The sequence below is a fragment of the Schistocerca serialis genome, chromosome 5 (assembly GCF_023864345.2).
Source record: "Schistocerca serialis cubense isolate TAMUIC-IGC-003099 chromosome 5, iqSchSeri2.2, whole genome shotgun sequence".
Taxonomy (NCBI): domain Eukaryota; kingdom Metazoa; phylum Arthropoda; class Insecta; order Orthoptera; family Acrididae; genus Schistocerca; species Schistocerca serialis.
The window spans coordinates 29,521,974-29,547,107 of NC_064642.1; the positions used below are offsets into that span (position 1 = coordinate 29,521,974).

The following is a 25,134-nucleotide window of genomic DNA, read 5'->3' on the forward strand; positions in this document are numbered from 1 at the left end:
CTTTCGAACAAAATTATGAATTGTTTTCCCACTCACTTATAATGTTGTAAAATAATTATTTTGATTCAGAAATACCAGTTTTGTATGACATTTACTTAAAATCAGCAATCAATTTAAATATTTAAATGCCCTTGATTTTTTGACCTTGAGCACAGAGCTGGGCCTATCTAAAAAATTTCTCACATTTTGTACAGACAGATATTGACCAATTAATATGCCATGACATTTTTAGAACATTTAGGATGAGGGTTTTGGAGAAAATAATTTCTAAATAGCCAAAAAATTTCAGATTCTTTCATCTTTATGTAGAAATATTTTGACAGTTTAAGAGTTTCATGCATTAATGTCATAGCTGACAGTTAGCAGTCCTTCCACTTCATCATATCTCAAGGCAGTTAACACTCTGTGACTATTCAAATTTTCAAAACATATTTTTGAAATTCACAAAAAGTTACAAATTTTCATAATTTACTTTTCCAAAAAAATGAAAAAAGCTCAGAAGTGTGTATGTATTAATAATGTCTCTTAATATTGAAAATGAAGTATTTGCTGAAAATAAATTCAGATCCCTGTCACTTTTGGTTTCTTTATTACAATTTTTCAATTTTCCCTTTCGTTATGACATTTTCACAAATACTTACATTTAGAGAGGGATGTAGCGTTTTAACAAGTTATCAGACAATCATGTGGAAAATCATGTGGAACTTGAACACATTTTTTTCCCAGAAAACTTTGAAATAGTGGTGTGCACAATCACTCTTGATCTGTATGATTTGAGATGAAATCACATAGTGGGTTTTATACTAATTCACTTCATTAACATGCTAATGCAATTGTAATTGTAACAGAGTCCTGAAAGAGAGTATTGTTAAACAAACAGCTGAGGACAGATCAGGCGAAAAATGATGAATGATTCATTCCCAGTATAAAAATAAACTTGTATGAATTACATTGTTGCAAAATTACACGAATTCTCATTTCACTAGCTATGCATGTCCTTTAAAAAATTACATTATTTTATTGACTGATCTGAAGTTATTCACATATCACAGTATGTAACAAAGTTTCAAATGTTAATGTTATGGCAAAATACTGTCACCTTTGCATGCTATCTTGAATCGTTTATGAGATACAAGGGATCTTACGAATATTTCACTTCGACAAGATTGTTCGTACGCGCAAACGAAAATGAGTATGTTATGTGCAATCTATTTTCTCAGGCCTAGAGATATTGATCTCCTCCCAAGTTTAAAGAAAAATTCAGTAGGCTAGCTACATTTCATATTCAACAAAGTGTGAGGAGGACATGCATCAATACATACAGCAACTACTCTTTTTCATTCCAGACTATTATAATTTCGTGTGACGTGTTACTTAATTTCGAAATAGCACTAAGTATGACCGTTAATGAAACAACAGGCAGTTTACTGTGGAGATGATGAATTAGACTATAAGATGTGCATTTCTTTAATGTCATTTTAGAAAATTTGTAGAGAGATGGTGTACATATGCTATCGTTCCCACTTTGTGGCGAGTCGGTCACTGGCCAAGCCGAAGATGGCAAAGAATATTTCGTTCATAACAGACGACGTAACCAGTTCAAGACGGGAAAGCGAAATTAGATTCTTAACAAAAGGGTAGACATACCCAGTGGTAAGAACAAGAGTGCATCTCTGTGCAAGAGCCACGCTCCCATGCGCAAGCTCTCCAACTGTACCTGTTGCTGTTGGCTCCCAGTAAATAATAAACTTAGGATTATTGTTTTCTTTTTTATTGTTATGTCCAGGAAGTGTACTTATTTTTGTATCTCATTTTCTACAGTGAACTGAATATTTTTATGTACCATGTTTACATCTGCACAGAGTTGGTGCATTTTCCCTGTTGGGTCATCTGCCAGAGCTGGTGTATTATATTCTCACATATCTGTACTAGTAGAGAAATGTGTAGCCTCTCTTTGTGATTGCTTTCTCAAAGCCAGAAAGCTGTAACGTAGAAAGAACTTCACAATTTTTCGTTACATGCCTGATATATAAATGTAGTAAGAAACAAAACATGTATTACAGAACACTGAAAACGCTGCAGAAATGAAAGAAGAGAATCGTGCATGGTGACCAACAAACATCCTTCCATTTGTCCGCAGAGACTGTATTTGTACACTAAGAAGATACCAATTTACTATATCCCAATTTTTTCCGAAAACTTGCCAAATGCAGCTGGTTACCTCCGTACATAGCTTTCGGACTACCAAGTGAGGAGAGCGCGAGTTGACGTATCATGATCAATGTCTTAGGAGGAAGCCTTACTACTTGTCACTTTCCCACAAAATTTTATTGCGTTATAAAAATATTAAATGTTTTTGTCGTTTCAAGTATGATGCCCATTTATGTAGGTATGATATTATGTGACCTGTGACTTTTTTTAAATTTGAAATGATTTAATGTACCTATTTTTTAGCCACAGCAGGCTCATCGTCAGACAGAGGTATTAAGCATTGCCCATCTCGAACACTCTGATGGTGGTATCAATGACAACCTTTTTTTGTTTTACATTGCTGACAAAGGTTTAAACATAGTTCTCCTTGAACAGCTAGAGATCCACATTCATGAGCTAAGGTCACCACAGAGGCTAAAATACGAAAAAATTGAACCAAACGAAAACTCATGCTTCCAGAACTTTTAAGACAGATCGTCTCTAAATCACCTTCAGAACACACAAACTAAACAGTTTCAGATAAACTAACAGAGTTAAATAATTGTAAGATGAATAAAGGTGCAACTGAATTTCAGTCATACATGGTAGGTACAAATAAACCAGGAAAACTGTATATGTTAGGTTGAATTGAATTGCTGATGTCTGTTGGCGGAATAAAAAATTATGCAGGTGGATGAACATATCACATCATTGTGTGTTCTGAAGGTGATTTAGAGACAAATGGAAATTTTTTCATTTCCATTTGTCTCTAAATCACCTTCAGAACACACAATGATGTGATATGTTCATCCACCTGCATAATTTTTTATTCCGCCAACAGACATCAGCAATTCAATTCAACCTAACATATACAGTTTTCCTGGTTTATTTGTACCTACCATGTATGACTGAAATTCAGTTACACCTTTATTCATCTTACAATTATTTAACTCTGTTAGTTTATCTGAAACTGTTTAGTTCCTCACTGTTTTACACTGCCATGTTTCCACAAACAATAGCCCTATCCATGTACACGCCTACAATTTTCCATGTTCAACTATGTCTGTCACATAAGTATGGTAGCTCACTCACTCCTTCGTTTATACAATAATACTCATACTTTATACATAAATACTCTGTTTGTTTACTTGTAACTTTTTTGCCTGACAGTAAGTACATTGCCAACATATGGGCACATCTACAAATTGTAATGTCTGTTTTTGTCCATTATCCATGCTTTCATGTATTTTATTCCGTAGTTTATGCAGCTCACGGTAAAGGCTGCGATGTGGTGGAGTGTAACATCTAGGTTCCACACATTCTTTGTATTTATTTTAAGTGTTTGTTTACTGTACAATGAAGTCCATCTAAATATCTCTCTATCTCTCTCTCTCTCTCTCTCTCTCTCTCTCTCTCTCTCTCTGTGTGTGTGTGTGTGTGTGTGTGTGTGTGTGTGTGTGAATCAACTGCCTAAAATTTACATTATTGAAATGAATTTTTGTCACGGACAGCAAGAATCAGAGCAATGAAATGTAAGTAACCTTAACGTTAAGAACTTCTCGTTTCGTGACTGTTTCGTTAACCTATGCCTAAAAAAAAAATGAAATGATCGTACAGCATTACTGTCCAGGATTGGTGCGGACACTTATGCCTTAATTCCCTTATTTCTTCAGTACCATGTCCCTAGCGTCTAGCTGAACATGGTCCATAAAATAATGTTTCTACATCCGATGATCCTGCTGTGCCTCGAAAACTGGTTGGTGGTACAATCAATCGCATCAAATTCTAAAAGCGTCTTGTTGCATATCACACTTTCATGAGCTTGCAAGCGATATATTCCGAACGCGCGACTGTCGTGGAGCTACATACCGATTTGGTATACAGTGATCGTAACTACTACGAGAAAAGAGGAACGATGTTAATTTTCGGTTATAGCGTTGCCAACGGCAAAAACAATATGTGAAAATGTCCGGTGACGGCATTAAATGTAATTTCACTTACCTTACTCGTCACCGATATATGAACAATTCCGTGTGATTTGTATACTGCCGCTAGAAGTTCTTTTCTTTACATAACCGGGGTACACTCCAGCAGTTTCTCTTATGAGGATTGTGAAAGTCTCACAGTGAAGTTTTATACCGTGTAAGCGCATACTATGGTAGTAGACGTGTTGGAAAATATGCAGTTCATCCCGGTCTCCCTGTCGTCCTTCTCTTTTCATGGATGCTTTTAGGAATTTCCATAATTGCTCGATGTTATGTGTGTCCACAGATGGATCATCAGAAGACACAAATTCGACAGAATGGTTTAAAAACTCGTGGTTAAATCCCTCTAAAGTGTTGTACGATTTCCATCCATCTGCAATGAATTTGGCGCCAACAAGAAGTAGTTCTTAAAAAGAGGGACGAAAGTTTGTTTAGTCCTCGAATAAACTTTCACATATATCATTTTCTTGAGTCTCTTTCAATGCCTGCGAATACCTAAATCTATTCAGTTTTGTTCTCGAGGAGTCATCCTTTCCCATATTTTTCGAGTTACGCGCGACTCACCTATTTCCAAAATTTTGTTGACATCACCAACTTGACCACTGTCATTCGTTACAGTTGTGAAATACATTTCTCGACAGAAACCGTAATAGCCAGTCCTGTGTTTTCCAGCATGCAGTCTCTAATCCAGTTGGAAACCACGATGATGCCCTGCTGTATTGTCAGTTTAGGATTATGAGACCATGTGTTTTTCCTTATATTCGTTCTTTTTCGACATTTGCTACAACTGTGATGTGAACTGACAACGCTACTTTTTGAAGCAAGTTTGACCCAGTTTTGCCCGTAACAGTCCACGCAATTTCTAGCTTCGTGATTCGATAGCAGATGGCACTCCCACAGAAGTGTAAACAATTTTCAACGGTACTCAACCTAGGAATCAAATCATGCCACGTGAGACCAACATTACTGGAAACTGTTGCAGCTTCGGTAATCTCCACGAGACTACTGAAAATGAATATTCTTTGCCACTTATTAAGTGTCAGTGCTGTCGCTCGAAACGAGATACTAGGCCGCAGGTAATGTGTCATTGTAAACCAAATTGATATGTCGCTCCCCGACAGTCACGCGTTCGATATATGTCAATTCAAAAAACGTTCAAATGTGTGTGAAATCTTATGGGACTTAACTGCTAAGGTCATCAGTCCCTAAGCTTACACACTACTTAACCTAAATTATCCTAAGAACAAACACACACACACCCATGCCCGAAGGAGGACTCGAACCTCCGCCGGGACCAGCCGCAGAGTCCATGACTGCAGCGCCCTAGACCGCTCGGCTAATCCCACGCGGCATATATCAATTGCAAACGTTCTTGTAAATTACCCACAGTTGGACATCTTGATGCACAATGGATTTAATGTAGTTGAAGTATGTGAGTAGATGTGGGGTCAACAGAAACCTTCGATCTTACTCGTCGGCTTTGACCCGTGACGTAAGCGTGTTGTGGTGTGTGACGTCATTACGGCGCGGAGTTTGTTTTGCGATTGTGGCGTGTTTGTAGATGTCTTGTTTTTGTTTGTGGTGCTCTCTGGTGGTGTGTTCATGGTTTTCGTTTGTTTTAATTTAATGCTCATTGCTGTACGTCGGGTGAGTTTGTTATTGAGTGTATTTGGTTGTGGTTTTTTGTTCAGGAATGGATATGAAAGACACCGTTAGAAGTTATCAAGTTCTTACAACTATTCGGTTTAATCGCCGAAGTTGTTGATCGGACGCTTCTGTATTTCCCGCGTGCGTGCGTGCATTTGTGTGTGATTGTGGTGGCCAATCTAGTTTGTGGGGCTGGAACTTTTTTGAGGTAAGTTCCTTTTTTTTTTGTTTTTGATGTATGTTTTGTGTCAACAGAAACATCCGATCTCACGCGTCGGCTTTGACCCGTGACGTTAGGGACCTACACATTGATCTGTAGCGTAGCCCTGAATACGAGGTTAGGTTGGGAGGTTTTTTTTGGCGGGGGGGGGGGGGGGGTCAGGGGGGGGGGCGCAGCCCCCCCCTGCCTGGCCTCGAGTGCCACTTGTTTATTATTATCTTTGTTCGATCGTAATTTATGTGATTGGGAGCTGTTGTAGATGTATGTAGGTGTAAGGGAAGTGTTGGTTTTTTAGGTTGGTGTTGGGGGATGTGATCGGTAGGTTCTGTTGAGCTATATAGGTCAACGGAAGTGTTCGATCGTAATTTATGTGATTGGGAGCTGTTGTAGATGTATGTAGGTGTAAGGGAAGTGTTCGTTTTTTTTTGTATTGGAGGATGTGATCGGTAGGTTCTGTTGAGCTATATAGGTCAACGGAAGTGTTCGATCGTAATTTATGTGATTGGGAGCTGTTGTAGATGTATGTAGGTGTAAGGAAAGTGTTCGTTTTTTTTTTTTTGTATTGGAGGATGTGATCGGTAGGTTCTGTTGAGCTATATAGGTCAAGGGAAGTGTCCGATTCTGGATAGGAATGTGTTTTTTGGTATTTGGTCAGTTTTGTGGTATTGATTTATTTCGTTGTTTTGCGTGGTTTTGTATGGCGGTCGGTGGCTACATTTGTGTATATTTAGTTTGTCCCCACCCAAAAACCCCCAATTTCCCACGCTTGTCCCGTTACAGTCATTAGGCTTTTTGTGAAACTTGTGTATTTCAGTGTTTATAATACGTATGCGATGTTTTTATATCCGCCATATTGGATAATACGTATGCGATGTTTTTATATCCGCCATATTGGAATTGTCGTTTATAGTCGTTTCCGCTACATTTGTGACGTCATGGGTCAAAGCCGACGGGTAAGATCGGACGCTTCTGTATTTCCTAGATGTGCAGGGGACAACCCACAGCAGATAAGAACCCCAGGAGACTTACAACGGCCGGCCACGGTGGCCGAGCGGTTCTAGGCGCTTCAGTCCGGAACCGCATGACTGCTACGGTCGCAGGTTCGAATCCTGCCTCGGCCATAGATGTGTGTGATGTCCTTAGGTTAGTTAGGTTTAAGTAGTTCTAAGTTCTAGGGGACTGATGACCAAAGATGTTAAGTCCCATAGTTCTCAGAGCCATAGACTTACGTTGTGTCTTTCCTCAGGACACGGGTTCGTGAAGGAGGTGCGGCTGCTGCTGGCCTTTGGCGCCTCGCCCGGCGTCAGGGACCGTGCTGGACGGACCCCGCTGCACTACGCCACCACAGGCCAGTGCGTCGACGAGCTGGTGAAGGCGGGCGCCGACCCCAACCAGCCATCCGATGACGGGCTCACGCCGCTGTCTCTCGCCGTCGCCAACGCCTGCACCCCGTATGTTCTCATCCACTTAGCCGCTCTGTTAACGTGCCTGGCCGAGAGAAGATCCCTGGCATTTAAAGTGGATTCGGCTCGGCCAATTCACGTTTCCTCCACAAACGAATCGCGTAAAGCGATTTTATTTACGTTTCTATGGCAACGCCTCTATGAACGCTGCTCATTTTTGTTATACACTGCGACAACAGCGCGTCGAGCGGAAGTAATCTAAACTATTGAATACGATATCCGAAGAATGCGCATAGTGTCGTTTCTGTTCACTTTATAAGATAGTTTCAAAGGCGGTGTTCGCAGCTCAGTAAATTGGGGGGTACTGAAGAATGGGATACAACCCGTCGGCTTTGACCAATGACGTCAGAAGTTACCACAGATTATGTATTCCACAGATTTAACAGCAAAGACGAATGTTGGAAAACAAAAGAATGCAGGACTGAGAAAATCATAGACCACGTATCACATAGACCTCGCATGTCCCTATCTCCGCCGTGTTAACGCTTGAAACCAAGCAAGATCTAAGTCATGTGATTCGGAACCGAAAGCCGAGTTCCTGTCGTTACGCTTTGTGTGAAGTGGAGCTGGCAGTTACAGTTTCTGTGATTTGTAGCTGAAATCAAGCATTGATATTGACAGTTCAACGAACTGTAGTACAAATGGCTCTGAGCACTATGGGACTTAACATCTATGGTCATCAGTCCCCTAGAACTTAGAACTACTTAAACCTAACTAACCTAAGGACAGCACACAACACCCAGCCATCACGAGGCAGAGAAAATCCCTGACCCCGCCGGGAATCGAACCCGGGAACCCGGGGAACTGTAGTACAACTCTTACACATATAGTAGTGCAGTTAACATAGTTTCTCCGAAATTCCCTATAATAAAGCAGTGGTTATCGTTTTTAGATGTGGTCAAGTTGAAACGTATTGACAGTTCTTCTAAAATGCGACAGAATGGCCGTTCTTTAGTGAATGCTTGTTTTTTCCCACTGTCAATTCTTGTAGTTCGCCGCTTCCACAGATATGGAAGACAAAATAACAATTCCGAACGCAGCATTAGTTTTCTAACTATTCCGCATGAATATGTGTAAATGCTTTGGTAAGCTTTTGTAAGAAAGGAAATTCGTTTACGTTCATAATGTCAGGTATTTACACAAAATAAGCACGTACGTTTTCTGACTTCTGCTTAAACCAGTACAGGTTCCGAAATGATATCAAGATAGGAAGCGTAATATATTACAAAACGTCGATTATACTGGTGTAGTAAGCTAGATATTAACGATATGTCGTCTCAAAATCTTAGTCATTCACGAAGTTTTCCATCCAAGGATCAACATCCATACTAACTTTCAACTTATGGAAATACCTCTGCAAGTATTTTAAAGTAATTCACTTACACAACTGAGATTTTCGTCACTTTACCTAACCTGCAGGATACGAAACAACTATATAATCTGAGCATATGTGACGGTCTTTACATCTGCATCTAGCAAACAGGACAACATTTTATCCGTAACAAAAACGTCATAAATTGTGCACTATAAATGCCTAATGACATGCTCGGTTTCGTGCCCCGAGTCACGTGATTTAGATGTTGGTTTCAGTAAAATGACGTCATGTGCAGTCTATGTTATCTATGGTCTATGGAGAAAACAGATGGCAGACATATATCATGTACATTCATATTTCGAACATAATGACAAGTACATTGCTTCTTTGAGTCCTAGTATCCTATTCTTCAGTTGACCTATATAGCTCCACTGAAGGATGGGATACTACACTCCTGGAAATGGAAAAAACAACACATTGACACCGGTGTGTCAGACCCACCATACTTGCTCCGGACACTGCGAGAGGGCTGTACAAGCAATGATCACACGCACGGCACAGCGGACACACCAGGAACCGCGGTGTTGGCCGTCGAATGGCGCTAGCTGCGCAGCATTTGTGCACCGCCGCCGTCAGTGTCACCCAGTTTGCCGTGGCATACGGAGCTCCATCGCAGTCTTTAACACTGGTAGCATGCCGCGACAGCGTGGACGTGAACCGTATGTGCAGTTGACGGACTTTGAGCGAGGGCGTATAGTGGGCATGCGGGAGGCCGGGTGGACGTACCGCCGAATTGCTCAACACGTGGGGCGTGAGATCTCCACAGTACATCGATGTTGTCGCCAGTGGTCGGCGGAAGGTGCACGTGCCCGTCGACCTGGGACCGGACCGCAGCGACGCACGGATGCACGCCAAGACCGTAGGATCCTACGCAGTGCCGTAGGGGACCGCACCGCCACTTCCCAGCAAATTAGGGACACTGTTGCTCCTGGGGTATCGGCGAGGACCATTCGCAACCGTCTCCATGAAGCTGGGCTACGGTCCCGCACACCGTTAGGCCGTCTTCCGCTCACGCCCCAACATCGTGCAGCCCGCCTCCAGTGGTGTCGCGACAGGCGTGAATGGAGGGACGAATGGAGACGTGTCGTCTTCAGCGATGAGAGTCGCTTCTGCCTTGGTGCCAATGATGGTCGTATGCGTATTTGGCGCCGTGCAGGTGAGCGCCACAATCAGGACTGCATACGACCGAGGCACACAGGGCCAACACCCGGTATCATGGTGTGGGGAGCGATCTCCTACACTGGCCGTACACCACTGGTGATCGTCGAGGGGACACTGAATAGTGCACGGTACATCCAAACCGTCATCGAACCCATCGTTCTACCATTCCTAGACCGGCAAGGGAACTTGCTGTTCCAACAGGACAATGCACGTCCGCATGTATCCCGTGCCACCCAACGTGCTCTAGAAGGTGTAAGTCAACTACCCTGGCCAGCAACATCTCCGGATCTGTCCCCCATTGAGCATGTTTGGGACTGGATGAAGCGTCGCCTCACGCGGTCTGCACGTCCAGCACGAACGCTGGTCCAACTGAGGCGCCAGGTGGAAATGGCATGGCAAGCCGTTCCACAGGACTACATCCAGCATCTCTACGATCGTCTCCATGGGAGAATAGCAGCCTGCATTGCTGCGAAAGGTGGATATACACTGTACTAGTGCCGACATTGTGCATGCTCTGTTGCCTGTGTCTATGTGCCTGTGGTTCTGTCAGTGTGATCATGTGATGTATCTGACCCCAGGAATGTGTCAATAAAGTTTCCCCTTCCTGGGACAATGAATTCACGGTGTTCTTATTTCAATTTCCAGGAGTGTAGTTAGGACGGTACTGGGCACTACACATTGCAGTTTGAATAGTTTGGCCCGAGCCCCCACGTGCTATGGCACTAAAATACACTCCTGGAAATTGAAATAAGAACACCGTGAATTCATTGTCCCAGGAAGGGGAAACTTTATTGACACATTCCTGGGGTCAGATACATCACATGATCGCACTGACAGAACCACAGGCACATAGACACAGACAACAGAGCATGCACAATGTCGGCACTAGTACAGTGTATATCCACCTTTCGCAGCAATGCAGGCTGCTATTCTCCCATGGAGACGATCGTAGAGATGCTGGATGTAGTCCTGTGGAACGGCTTGCCATGCCATTTCCACCTGGCGCCTCAGTTGGACCATCGTTCGTGCTGGACGTGCGGACCACGTGAGGCGACACTTCATCCAGTCCCAAACATGCTCAATGGGGGACAGATCCGGAGATCTTGCTGGCCAGGGTAGTTGACTTACACCTTCTAGAGCACGTTGGGTGGCACGGGATACATGCGGACGTGCATTGTCCTGTTGGAACAGCAAGTTCCCTTGCCGGTCTAGGAATGGTAGAACGATGGGTTCGATGACGGTTTGGATGTACCGTGCACTATTCAATGTCCCCTCGACGATCACCAGTGGTGTACGGCCAGTGTAGGAGATCGCTCCCCACACCATGATACCGGGTGTTGGCCCTGTGTGCCTCGGTCGTATGCAGTCCTGATTGTGGCGCTCACCTGCACGGTGCCAAACACGCATACGACCATCATTGGCACCAAGGCAGAAGCGACTCTCATCGCTGAAGACGACACGTCTCCATTCGTCCCTCCATTCACGCCTGTCGCGACACCACTGGAGGCGGGCTGCACGATGTTGGGGCGTGAGCGGAAGACGGCCTAACGGTGTGCGGGACCGTAGCCCAGCTTCATGGAGACGGTTGCGAATGGTCCTCGCCGATACCCCAGGAGCAACAGTGTCCCTAATTTGCTGGGAAGTGGCGGTGCGGTCCCCTACGGCACTGCGTAGGATCCTATGGTCTTGGCGTGCATCCGTGCGTCGCTGCGGTCCGGTCCCAGGTCGACGGGCACGTGCACCTTCCGCCGACCACTGGCGACAACATCGATGTACTGTGGAGACCTCACGCCCCACGTGTTGAGCAATTCGGCGGTACGTCCACCCGGCCTCCCGCATGCCCACTATACGCCCTCGCTCAAAGTCCGTCAACTGCACATACGGTTCACGTCCACGCTGTCGCGGCATGCTACCAGTGTTAAAGACTGCGATGGAGCTCCGTATGCCACGGCAAACTGGGTGACACTGACGGCGGCGGTGCACAAATGCTGCGCAGCTAGCGCCATTCGACGGCCAACACCGCGGATCCTGGTGTGTCCGCTGTGCCGTGCGTGTGATCATTGCTTGTACAGCCCTATCGCAGTGTCCGGAGCAAGTATGGTGGGTCTGACACACCGGTGTCAATGTGTTCTTTTTTCCATTTCCAGGAGTGTATATTTGTTACACTCGGCTTAATTGAGCGGCCCAGAGATATGGCTTGTCTCAATGTTTGGTTACGTTTTTCGTCATAGGGTGCCAGCTCACACCTGTCGTAAGCTCAATTTTTAAAGCTGAAATAAAATATAAAAAAAACAATGCAGGCAGGTAGTGCGGTGAAATTTAAAAAATATTGAGTCCTTCACGTTGATTTATAATTTGAACAAGTAGTTTATTTTTATTTTTCCACGAATAGTCTTCATTATATTGAGTAAACACTTAAAATTCAGTCTGACGGGCTTTTACGTAAGGGCGGCGGTTAATAACTGATGCTACAACAGTTCAGTATAAAATTCATTTGTCGCGATCACGTCACTCGACAGTCTGCTGTCCTAATCCACTGTGTTGCACTCCACGTGATCGCTTTCGACCGCCGCTACATACATGCTTGTCCACGAACGTGGCTACCGACCCACTGCTACCCCCAGGTGGGCGGCACGTCCGTCTCTTAGCATCGCTCAAATTCAACTCCCCTGTCATCAAAGATTGCCGCCCCATGCACCCTCGAAGCGATTGCCTAATTCAAACCAAAGTTTGATAAAAATTATGAATATTCTAAAACTAAACATGAAAACATATACGATATATTGAAAAATATGGAAATTTTCCGGGAAATAACAATTTAAAGTCCAATTTTTTTTGATCTGCCACCGTTTTTTCACAAATAATGTTCTTGTGGCGTGATTTTGCTTTTCTCGGATTTTCGATATTAAACATAAGAAAACAAATAAAACTACATACTTAATTACTCATCTACCGCTTTAAATCTTAGAATGCTGCCGCTAGTTTGGTCTCGTTAAATTTATTTATTAGCAAAAACACAGTTTCTATCAGTCGGCCAAAGCATTGCCAAGTTATTAGCTTATGGACTTGCATAAATTTACAATTTTTAAGGCAACAATGACTTTTAAACTATTGGATATTTTTGTGCCACGTCTAGATAATTTAGCTTTATATATTTTTCTGCCCATGAGTGCCAACTCGCACCTCCGTGTCACTCTTAGTTTTGTTTTATCAACTTTTCTCTGGCATACAAATTTCTCCAAGCGCGCAGACACGGCCATACGCGCCCCTGCCAAGTGCTCGGGTTTTTCCAACGCCGCATAGACGCTGGCGGCTCGCCAACCAGGTGCTCTGCGGCGGCAAACTGCAGCTCTAATCTCTCCCACCCCCCTCCCCCCCCTCCAGCTTGTACGGTCACATAGTGCAAGAAAGAAAAAAAAGGGAGAGAAGTAACGTTAGAATGGTGAACCTCTGCTGACATATGAGTTGTATCCCGAACTTCAGCTGATCATTATAGGTTAACTTCAGGACGGGATACTAACTTAACGTATGTCGACTTTTTCGCCTTCGCTAGCACTAGTATCCTATGCTCCAGGTGAGCTGTGTAGGTCAACTGAAGTATGGGGTACAAATTTTACAAGTGTTGCTTTTTTCGCCTCCCCTTTTACTAGTATTCCTATTCTTCAGCTGGTACTAGTATTAGCGGAGCGGAAGCGAAAATACGGACGTACGTAATATTTGTTCCCGTACTTCAGTTGACTTATATATGTCAACTGAAGTATGGGATACAAACGTTTTCCCCTCCGCTACAACAGTATCGACTGAAAATCATCGCATTAGTATTGACCGCGAAAAAATCGACAACAGTAAAATTTTTATCCTGCACTTCAGCTGACCTATGTAGGTGAACTGAAAAATAGGATACTAGTGCTAGCGAAGGCGAAATTCTCGGCATAGGTAAAATTTGTATCGCGCTCGCTCAGGCGGAAAATAGCGATATACATAAGGTTTGTGTCTCATACTTCAGTTGACCTACATATTGGCTTATGCATGTTGCTTTTTCGTCTTTGCTAGCATTAGCATCCTATTCGTCAGTTGATCTACACAGGTCGACTGAAGTACGGGATACAAACTTTTTGGATTTCGGTCTTTTCGCCTTTACAAAATTGTTCAGGCTTTCGTAGCCAGTTGTTGGCAAACTGCCTATTTGCTTCTGTCTCGGGTTCTTCGGCCGACGTTCGTCTGATGATTTTACTGACGTTTCGCCAGCACGAGTGGCTGGTATTGTCAAAGCTTCACCCTCCATTGCCGGTGGTGGACTGGAGCCGAGCTCGCGGCTGCAGACCATATGTACCTGGCGCGCCAACGTCCGAGGGCTTCTCCGCGGTCATTTCCGGTGCGGTTCTCCTCTTGCTACCTGCGACGGTCGTTCGCTGCAGCACGGGAAGCCAGGATCCGTTTACCTTAAGGCTTTCGTCTTTCTTGTTCAAACTGTTCGCGTGTTTTTGTATTTGTACAGCTTCTCTGAGCATGCGCGTGTGATAGTGCTTGTCTACAGCCAGAACTTCCGTATCAGCGAATTTTATTACGTGGTCAGTCTCATTCAGTGCGTGCTCTGCCACTGCCGATTTCCCCACCAGCCCCTACCTGCAATGTCGCGTATGTTCTTTCATCCTGGTGCTGATTGATCGTCCAGTCATTCCGACATAAACTTTTCCGCATGTGCGTGGTAAGCGGTATATTCCCGACATTGCAAGTGGGTCCCTTTTATCCTTTGCCGATCTAAGACATTCTTTGATCTTCCTTGTCGGTTTGAAAATTGTCTCTTACGCCGTGTTTGTGCAATAAACGGCCGATTCTGTCCGTCACTCTGGGAATGTGTGGCAGAAAGGCCGTACCCGACATTTCTTTTTCTGATTGCTAACTTCGCCGGCTGTTTGGCTCCGTTACACTTCTAATATAACTTGTGGAGTACCCATTGCTCCTCAGAACACTTTCCAGGTGTTGCATTTCGCGTTTGAGGTGCTGCGGCTCACATATTCGTCCTTCTCGCGTTACGAGCGTATGAATCATGCCTCTTTTCTGGCTTGGGTGGTGGTTTGACAGTTTGTGCAGGTATCGGTTCGTGTGTGTCGGTTTTCGGTACACGCTGTGTCCCAGGTTTTCGCCGTCCCTTGTGACCAGAACATCTAGAAATAGTAGTTTTTTGTCCTTCTCTACTTCCATGGTCAATTTTTTATGTTGGTGTGGAGGCTGTACACGTGCCTTAGGAAGTCACCGAGCTGTTCTTCACCATGGCTCGACACAGCGAAAGTATCATCGACGTACCTGTACCACAGCTTAAGTTTACAAGTCGCCGAGTCCAGTGCCTGTCCTTCGAAATGTTCCATGAAGAAGTAGAGAAGTTTGAGTAAAATGGTTCGAATGGCTCTGAGCACTATGGGACTTAAGTTCTGAGGTCATCAGTCCCCTAGAACTCAGAACTAATTAAACCTAACTAACCTAAGGACATCACACACATCCATGCCCGAGGTAGGATTCGAACCTGCGACCGTAGCGGTCGCGCGGTTCCAGACTGTAGCGCCTAGAACCGCTCGGCCACCCCGGCCGGCTATTATTTTACTAACTTAAAAGTAAAATTATACTATCATTTTCAGGTTAACAGAGCGATCAGTTTTATTGAATGAAAGGCCTAGATTCAATTAATTAAATTTTGTGTAAATAAAATTTTACATTTCTATATAGTCGTAACTACAGTTGTATTAACTAACACCAATTAGAGCTTAAGCATGTTTTGATACTCTCTAAAAGTCATCATGTCATATTTCCGTTAGGAGAATGAACAATTTATGACTTAAAAAAAAACATAAAAATAGCTGTCTCTCCATGACTTGAAATGTTCGAACTTTACTCGTTAATTACTCCATAATTACAATAGCAATTTTATTCCTACCATGTGCCTATTGTTTGTATTGTGTGTAAATTATGATGGTACATTAGTTTTTAATTAAACATGTTTCCTTCATTCTATATACTGGTGAAGTCCAGCATAAACACGTCAAAGCAACAGTTTAAATTGTTGTACATTACTAATATTGCACATACGTCCTCTTCGGGGGAGTAGAGATGAGATTGGAATAGGATACAGGATCCCAAAAGGAGAGAAACGGCGCCGTTTCAGTGCAATATTTACAGTGTGTTGCAGCACATTAGCACATGACGAGCAGCCGCCATTGCATACTGGCTCTGCGCTCTCCAGCACTGCAGGCATGGAGGCTGGTTTTGTAGAGTGAGCATACACTGCCACTCAAAGTCCAAACGTCGGTGCGAATTGGGTCTAAAAACGTGTCTAGAATTTTAACATTTTCAGTAGTAGCTTCACGCTTAGCAGCTAACATTTTTGTTCTTGAACTTTTTTCATTGTTCAGTTAGTGACAATGTTAAGCTCACCTCTCACATGATACCAGTCAATCACTTGGTAACACCGTGTCAACAGTGTATGAAACTGTTTTAATCTAAGTGAGTTACGGAAAATAAATTTTGCAATTCACAAATCGCCAACCCCTCGACTCAGCCGGTATATTGCAGAGCTTGTCCAGTTTCAGCCACCACGTGTGAACTGGTGTAGGCGGAACAGTTTACGGTTAATCGGTTACTCTTTGATAGACTCCAGTCGAATGGGTTACACTGTCATCTCGATAAATGTCGTTTCTTCCAACCTAGTGTCATTAGTTAGGGCATATACTAACCAAAGCTGAGGTAAATCCAACTGTCAAGCATGTAAATGCAATACATTATCTGACTTCCGCAAAAATCTGAAGGAATTACAATAATTTCTGGGGAAGATAACACACAATAGCAAATTCGTAGCCAACACGGCTCGGGTAGCTTTCCCATGAAGCCAGTTACACTTCAAGGATGTTAGTTCTAAGTGGTCCACAATGTCTCAGAAGACTATTACTCACTTAGAAACGTACCTGCCATTTTCTCTCTGCCTCACAACCTATGCACTTGCCATTATTTACAGTGTCAAGAAGTTCAATATTATTTACATGACATGAAAATCCAATTTAATAATGGACAGCAAGCCGCTGATTTCCTTGTTCGGCTCCTAATTAAAACTTTCAGAACACAGGGCACAGCGACTACGTATGTAAGCGCTGTTCGTTTGCAGTTACCTTTATGAAATTCGTTACAGATCCACTTTTCAGCATCCCCTCTATCTGTCTACACTGTCTGCTCAAGGTATCCGACAAATAATGCTCAAAGGAAAACACGTTATGTACCATTTTTAATGGAAACCAATGTTTTATGGAAACCACTCTTTTACTGTAACCCACAAATGACAAGCCACAAAATTCACGAAACTTTTTAACAGCATACAGCCTGCACGCCCAGCTGGTAGCTCTGCCTGGTGACTGTCACCCGCCAAATATTGTGTAATTTTTCTTCTATGTATTCACCATGTGTTGTCAGTACGAATCGGCAAGCCTTATGGCAATTTGTGGAAGTTCCTATGGGACCAAACTGCTGAGGTCATCGGTCCCTAGGCTTACACACTACTTAACCTACACTACTGGCCATTAAAATTGCTACACAAAGAAGAAATGCAGATGAGAAACGGGTATTCATTGGAGAAATATACTATACAAGAACTGACATGTGATTACATTTTCACGCAATTTGGGTGCATAGATCCTAAGAAATCAGTACCCAGACAAACCACCTCTGGCCGTAATAACGGCCATGATACGCCTGGGCATTGAGTCAAACAGAGCTTGGATGGCGTGTACAGGTACAGCTGCCCATGCAGCTTCAACACGATACCACAGTTCATCAAGAGTAGTGACTGGCGTATTGTGACGAGCCAGTTGCTCGGCCACCATTGACCAGGCGTTTTCAATTGGAGAGAGATCTGGAGAATGTGCTGGCCAGGGCAGCAGTCGAACATTTTCTGTATCCACAAAGGCCCATACAGGACCTGCAGCATGCGGTCGTGCATTATCCTGCTGAAATGTAGGGTTTCGCAGGTATCGAATGAACGGTAGAGCCACGGGTCGTAACACATCTGAAATGTAACGTCCATTGTTCAAAGTGCTGTCAATGCGAACAAGAGGTGACCGAGACGTGTAACCAATGGCACCCCATACCATCACGCCGGGTGATACACCAGTATGGCGATGACGAATACACGCTTCCAATGTGCATTCACCGCGATGTCGCCAAACAGGGATGCGACACAAATGATGCTGTAAACAGAACCTGGATTCATCTGAAAAAATGACGTTTTGCATTCGTGCACCCAGGTTCGTCGTTGAGTACACCATCGCAGTCGCTCCTGTCTGTGATGCAGCGTCAAGGGTAACCGCAGCCACGGTCCCCGAGCTGATAGTCCATGCTGCTGCAAACGTCGTCGAACTGTTCGTGCAAATGGTTGTTGTCTTGCAAACGTCCCCATCTGTTGACTCAGGGATCGAGACGTGGCTGCACGATCCGTTACAGCCATGCGGATAAGATGCCTGTCATCTCGACTGCTAGTGATACGAGGCCGTTGGGATCCAGCACGGCGTTCCGTATTACCCTCCTGAACCCACCGATTCTATATTCTGCCAACAGTCATTGGATCTCGACCAATGTGAGCAGCAATATCGCGATATGATAAACCGCAATCGCGATAGGCTACAATCCGACCTTTATCAAAGTCAGAAACGTGTTGGTACGCATTTCTCCTCCTTACACGAGGCATTACAACAACGTTTCATCAGGCAACGCCTGTCAGTTGCTGTGTGTGTATGAGAAATCGGTTGGAAACTTTCCTCATGTCAGCACGTTGTAGGTGTAGCCACCCACGCCAACCTTGTGTGAATGCTCTGAAAAGCTAATCATTTGCACATCACAGCTTCTTCTTCCTGTCGGTTAAATTTCGCGTCTGTAGCACGTCATCTTCGTGGTGTAGCAATTTTAATGGCCAGTGGTGTAGCTTAAACTAACTTACACTAACAACAACACAGGCACCCACGCCCGAGGGAGGACTCGAACATCCGACGGGCGGAGCCACGGCAACCGTGACAAGGCGCCCTCAGACTGCATGGCTACGGACAGCCTTACGCTCAGATGCCCATTCCAACAAGTGGGCACTGACTGCCTCCAGTACCGAGTATAAACGAAATCTTTGACGTTAGTTAATTACTCGCCGTTGTCCAAACAAAACAAAATGGAACATGAATTTCATCTACAAATTGCCTGTATCCAGAATGAATTTTCACTCTCCAAAGCTGATATGAATTTTCCTAGCAGTTTAAAACTATATGCCAGGCCAGGAGTCGAACCATAAACCATTGCCTTTCACGGGAAAATGGTTTACCGACTTGGCTTTGGTATCACATTTCAGGGCCCACCCTTACAGGTTCACTTCCGACAGTACTATGCGAGCAGGACCAGTGCACGGCGCTAATCTGTCACGGAGGTTCAAATCATGTGTAATTTTTGCATACAACAGTTCCGTATGTTTCGGGAGTTACCTTGTATATAATTTTCCAAATACTGAAACAGCTCGTTTCAGCGCTTCCTTGAGAGTCTCAGTTAGTTGGAGAGCCTTGAAGGCAGAGTAAAGTGGGGTATGCATCTTTCTTCGTGTCCTTCTACAGAAGGCTGTGCTTGACCTTTCAGTAACCTGGTGGCGGCGCTGGTGCACCACGGCGCTGACGTCACAGCCGCTGACAGCGACGGCAACGCCGCCATCTACGTGGCGGCGAGCACTGGAAGCACTCGCGCGGTAGCCATAATGATGAAGAACAACAAGAAAGCTGGCGAAGGTATGTAGCAGCTGGACCAATTCGCAGCTGTACAGGGCGTCTGAAGCCGCAAGTCAGATTCAGCATGCAGGTCTTGCTGGCACCTGCTGAATGGCCCCAGCTGAGAGGCTCTTCCTGTAATTTCTCGCGCTTTCCGAATCTTTCTCACAGCTTGCGTTGTCTTCGCCTTGAGACTGTCTGACAGTAGTTGTACCACATGTTCCACGGTCTGCGTTCTGTCTGTTCACTAGCGAAAGTTCTGAGTTGTGTATTGCTGCAATATTGTAACTGAATGTTACCCTCAATTCAACCCAAACACCCACAGCAGTGGAAAACGTATTTCTATATAATTCACTAAAAAGATGGTAGTATGCATGCATGCTGGCTAAAATCTATTATTACATTTGCTTCAGAGTAGCACTCGAACAGAAATATGGCAACACAGTAAGAAATAATCAACAGGATACAGAGTGTCTCAAACATTTTGAGTCAAATTTAAATGAGTGATAGTGGGGCCACAACCAATGACACTGTGTTATGGACATACGCAGTGCACATCACATAACAACAGAGTCACTCATAGCAATTGTTCAAAGTCACGACTGCCCGACTCAGTGCTTGCATGGCAAGAGTGCATCAAGTTCTGCCACATTCTCTTGAAGATCCATGGTATCTGTTGTAATAGCAGACAGGCAACGAGGACCTTAGCAAGCAAGTCTTCAACCATTTGTTTCTTACAACAACGTCTCGACATAACCGTAGAGGAAAAAATCCGGATGTGTGTGATCCGGCAATTGTGCTGGCCATGGGACAGTACCTCCCCTTCCCGTCCAATGATCGGGATATGTCTTTTTCAGGTGCTCATGGACGTAACATTGAAGTGGGCTGGTGCACCATTGTGTTGAAACCACATTCTTTTATGGACAGTGACAGGGACAGTCTCCAAGAACTGCAGCAGCAGATATTGCACGAACACCAGGTAACAAGGGCCAGTTAAATGGGGAGGCAGCAAATAAAGTGCTATTAGGTGATCTTGGACGAATCCCACTCTCACACTGACAGCGAATCGTTGCTCGTGGTCACTGATGTGGGGGCACAGGAATTGTCCTCATTCCAGACACTGCCATTGCGGTTTTTAAAAGATCATCAGAGGTGAACGAGGCCCCCATTCATGAATAATACAAACTGTATTAAGTTCAGCACTACAGCACTGCTGTGCATAATACAAGTACATTGACAGAAGTGAATGCAGGGCTCAAAATCCATTGGTCTGACAATCTGTCTGATGCAATGGACAACTGACACCATGGATAGTGATGTCTGTCAGGCACAGGTTAATGTGGCAGTGTAATGCGTGTGGTCATCACATGACACACATGCTATGAGTTAATTTGTGTACTGTATATCTCTGGTGGTCAGGGTTGTATGTCGTTTAGCACCGACTGCCTGTTCCAGTGTACAACAAACACCCAGTATCTTTGCAAGAGTGATAAAGGCATGAGCCTTTGGAATACGTACCTTCGAGACTGGCAGTCATCACATTGAACAATTACTATGAGCTATGTTGTTTTAAGCAGTGTATGCTGTGCATGTCCATAACACAGTCATTATGCATTGCTCAATACAATCGGTTGAGGACCTACTATCACCTGTTTCAGTTTGACCCAAATGGTCTGAGACATTCTGTATATTAATAGTTGTACTTTGGTAACAGTCTGATGCATGACACTTGATGTCCTGTACCTAAAACAATGAAATCTTGATAACTTTGCTGTCTCTTGGCTGTCTATGATATTGTCACTATGACTGAAAGTACTATGCACAAACACTAGTGATTAGCTGTACCTGTTGCTCCGCAAGTAGGAAGTTTTGCCTTTTTGAGGAACACACGGAACTATCCTCTGTAGCGTAATTGCAGGAAATGCTGGCACTGTAAGAACAACTTAACTGCAGAAACTGAGCAAGTGTCGGTGCCGGATCGTCTTTTGTTCATGCTGGCAGAAGCATCTCCATCTGCATCAGTACTAGGTGGAAGCGGAGTAGTCCACTGTTCACAGTGCCCTCTCTGGCAGCTGACAACGCTATCGGCGGACTAATAGGGAGCGCTTATGAACATGGCGTGGGAGGAGAGTGCAGTCGCAATTAGCGGCTCAGAACTGAGAAGGAGCCAGCCAAGTAGTTGTGCTATGTGGTGATGGCCTCTCGTGAAATTGCTGAGTAGCTCTTGCCAGGAGCACAACATATCTGTAATTTCACATATTTCCATGTGACAGAATCTGTACATCACATTGAAAATAGAATCCTTTCAGGTTTAACTTGAGACGTTCATACAAAGATACTTTGGTGATGATCATAAGATATGATGAAGAATGAGGAGCTTCACCGACCTATCTGAATAGCAAGGATGTATAAACTTATACACAAATGTAAAAGTAGGTAGCAAGGAAATAATTAGCTGCTGGAAAAAACCTATGATGCATCTACCAGATGTCAGACGTAATGGGCTAGATGAAATTGCACATCAGAACCCTATTGACTGAACCAGCGACTGGGCTGCAAGCTACCAGGTTATTGAAGTTAAAGTAGCTGTACGAGTTTTTGACGGATTATATGTAAGCCTTTGACTGACTTTGTAGTTCGCACCAACTTGCCAATTACTGTTTCAGTATGAATGTGTACACAGCGCTAAAGTGGTTTTCAAAGATTTATGAAGATTGTGTGGAAATTTTGTCGCTTCCACGCCTCAAACTTTGATGATGGCTTTAGTTTGAAAAAGACTCCACAAGTTGCTACAGATATGCCAAATTCAGCTGAAGCCACTCATGGACGATTAGATCCCTTACAACTATCAGATTGTAGAGATCTTTACTGCTGTGTTTCACCTGCTGTGGCAAGTAGTCAGAGGCATTTTATGTGGAATCAAGACTGGGTGATTTAACGTGTCAGTCGAGATGCTGTGTGGTCGTCAATCCAGAAACATATGGCTATAAACACGTCTGTTGCCATTTTTGAAGACAGGAATTACTACAGCATTCTCATCACAAAGGTATAGGAAGCAAGGGGAAAACTGGGTGAGTGAGAATGTTCACATAATCATTTTGCTTCATGTTCACAGGAACCTGAACGAGTAGGCTCGAGTCATGGTACAAAAAACACTCTCAAAACATCACAGAATCACTTCCCAGCCGAGTACAGCCTCCACACGCTGCAGGTTAAACACACCTCACTGGGCCTGCAGTGCACTCTGTGCCCCATGTCGTCTGAAATCAGACAAAAACACAGTTCATCACACTGCGGTACTTATATGCCATTGTGATCCATTAGAATTTGCGATGTATCTGACCCGAAAAGTCAGCAACATGCAGTTCCCTTCCCAACGTGTCCACTGAAACTGGTCGATATGGACCTGCATTAACTGACATCAGCAACTCCTCCCACGTTAGGCAATGATTGTTGTTGTCGATACATGACACTTGTCACTGCCTCCTGTCAGGAGCTTTTCAAAGCCATTGTTACATAGCTGCAAGAAGTAGGCCTACACCATTTCCTGAAAATGAATGGAGCATTGATCCATGAGCTATCAGGTAACTTTATACATAGTGTCCAAATATGACAACTCCCTTCTGCCACGCCGTCAAGCCCCTACGTTGCCCATCTTCCTGAGCTGATTCCATGGAATCTACTGGCACACACCGTTTCACTGCCACAGCTAATGGTCAGCGATGGAGAGACATGTGGCCACCTGGTACCAGTTCTGCACCATATAGAGCGTTACGAATCAACTGTATGCTCGTCTAAGACGAGACTAACATTTTGCCTGATGATCTTACGTGCAGTTACCTCGCCTGCCATTTGCATGTGGGCAAACACAAACACCCTCACAATTAAATACACTACTGGCCATTAAAATTGCTACACCACGAAGATGACGTGCTACAGACGCGAAATTTAACCGACAGGAAGAAGATGCTGTGATATGCAAATAATTAGCTTTCTAGAGCATTCACACAAGGTTGGCGCCGGTGGCTACACCTACAACGTGCTGACATGAGGAAAGTTTCCAACCGATTTCTCATACACACACAGCAGCTGACAGGCGTTGCCTGATGAAACGTTGTTGTGATGCCTCGTGTAAGGAGGAGAAATGCGTACCATCACGTTTCCGACTTTGATAAAGGTCGGATTGTAGCCTATCGCGATTGCGGTTTATCGTATCGCGATATTGCTGCTCACATTGGTCGAGATCCAATGACTGTTGGCAGAATATAGAATCGGTGGGTTCAGGAGGGTAATACGGAACGCCGTGCTGGATCCCAACGGCCTCGTATCACTAGCAGTCGAGATGACAGGCATCTTATCCGCATGGCTGTAACGGATCGTGCAGCCACGTCTCGATCCCTGAGTCAACAGATGGGGACGTTTGCAAGACAACAACCATTTGCACGAACAGTTCGACGACGTTTGCAGCAGCAAAGACTATCAGCTCGGAGACCGCGGCTGCGGTTACCCTTGACGCTGCATCACAGACAGGAGCGCCTGCGATGGTGTACTGAACGACGAACCTGGGTGCACGAATGGCAAAACGTCATCGTTTCGGATGAATACAGGTTCTGTTTACAGCATGATGATGGTCGCATCCCTGTTTGGCGGCATCGCGCTGAACGCGCATTGGAAGCGTGTATTCATCATCGCCATACTGGCGTATCACCCGGCGTGATGGTATGGGGTGCCATTGGTAACACGTCTCGATCACCTCTTTTTCGCATTGACGGCGCTTTCAACAGTGGACGTTATATTTAAGATGTGTTACGACCTGTGGCTCTACCCTTCATTTGATCCCTAAGAAACCCTACATTTCAGCAGGATAATGCACGACCGCATGTTGCAGGTCCTGTACGGGCCTTTCTGGATACAGAAAATGTTCGACTGCTGCCCTGGCCAGCACATTCTCCAGATCTCTCACCAACCGAAAACGTCTGGTCAATGGTGGCCGAGCAACTGGCTCGTCACAATACGCCAGTCACTACTCTTGTTGAACTGTGGTATCGTGTTGAAGCTGCATGGGCAACTGTACCTGTACACGCCATCCAAGCTCTGAGTCAATGCCCAGGCGTATCTAGGCCGTTATTACTGCCAGAGGTGGTTGTTCTGGTTACTGATTTCTCAGGATCTATGCACCCAAATTGCGTGAAAATGTAATCACATGTCAGTTCTAGTATAGTATATTTGTCCAATGAATACCGGTTTATCATCTGCATTTCTTCTTGATGTAGCTATTTTAATGGCCAGGAGTGTAGTAATGACACATCAGCTGGGCAGT

General features: G+C 44.4%; 1 protein-coding gene across 1 annotated transcript in view; it reads left to right on the forward strand.

Moving 5' to 3' along the window:
- The window catches only part of LOC126481724 (uncharacterized), a 414,263-nt gene that overhangs the window by 376,172 nt on the left and 12,957 nt on the right, over window positions 1-25,134 (forward strand). The window contains exons 18-19 of the mRNA XM_050105677.1: window positions 7,289-7,493; window positions 19,690-19,835. Coding sequence (XP_049961634.1) covers window positions 7,289-7,493; window positions 19,690-19,835 — 351 coding nt within the window. The remainder of the gene's footprint in view (window positions 1-7,288; window positions 7,494-19,689; window positions 19,836-25,134) is intronic.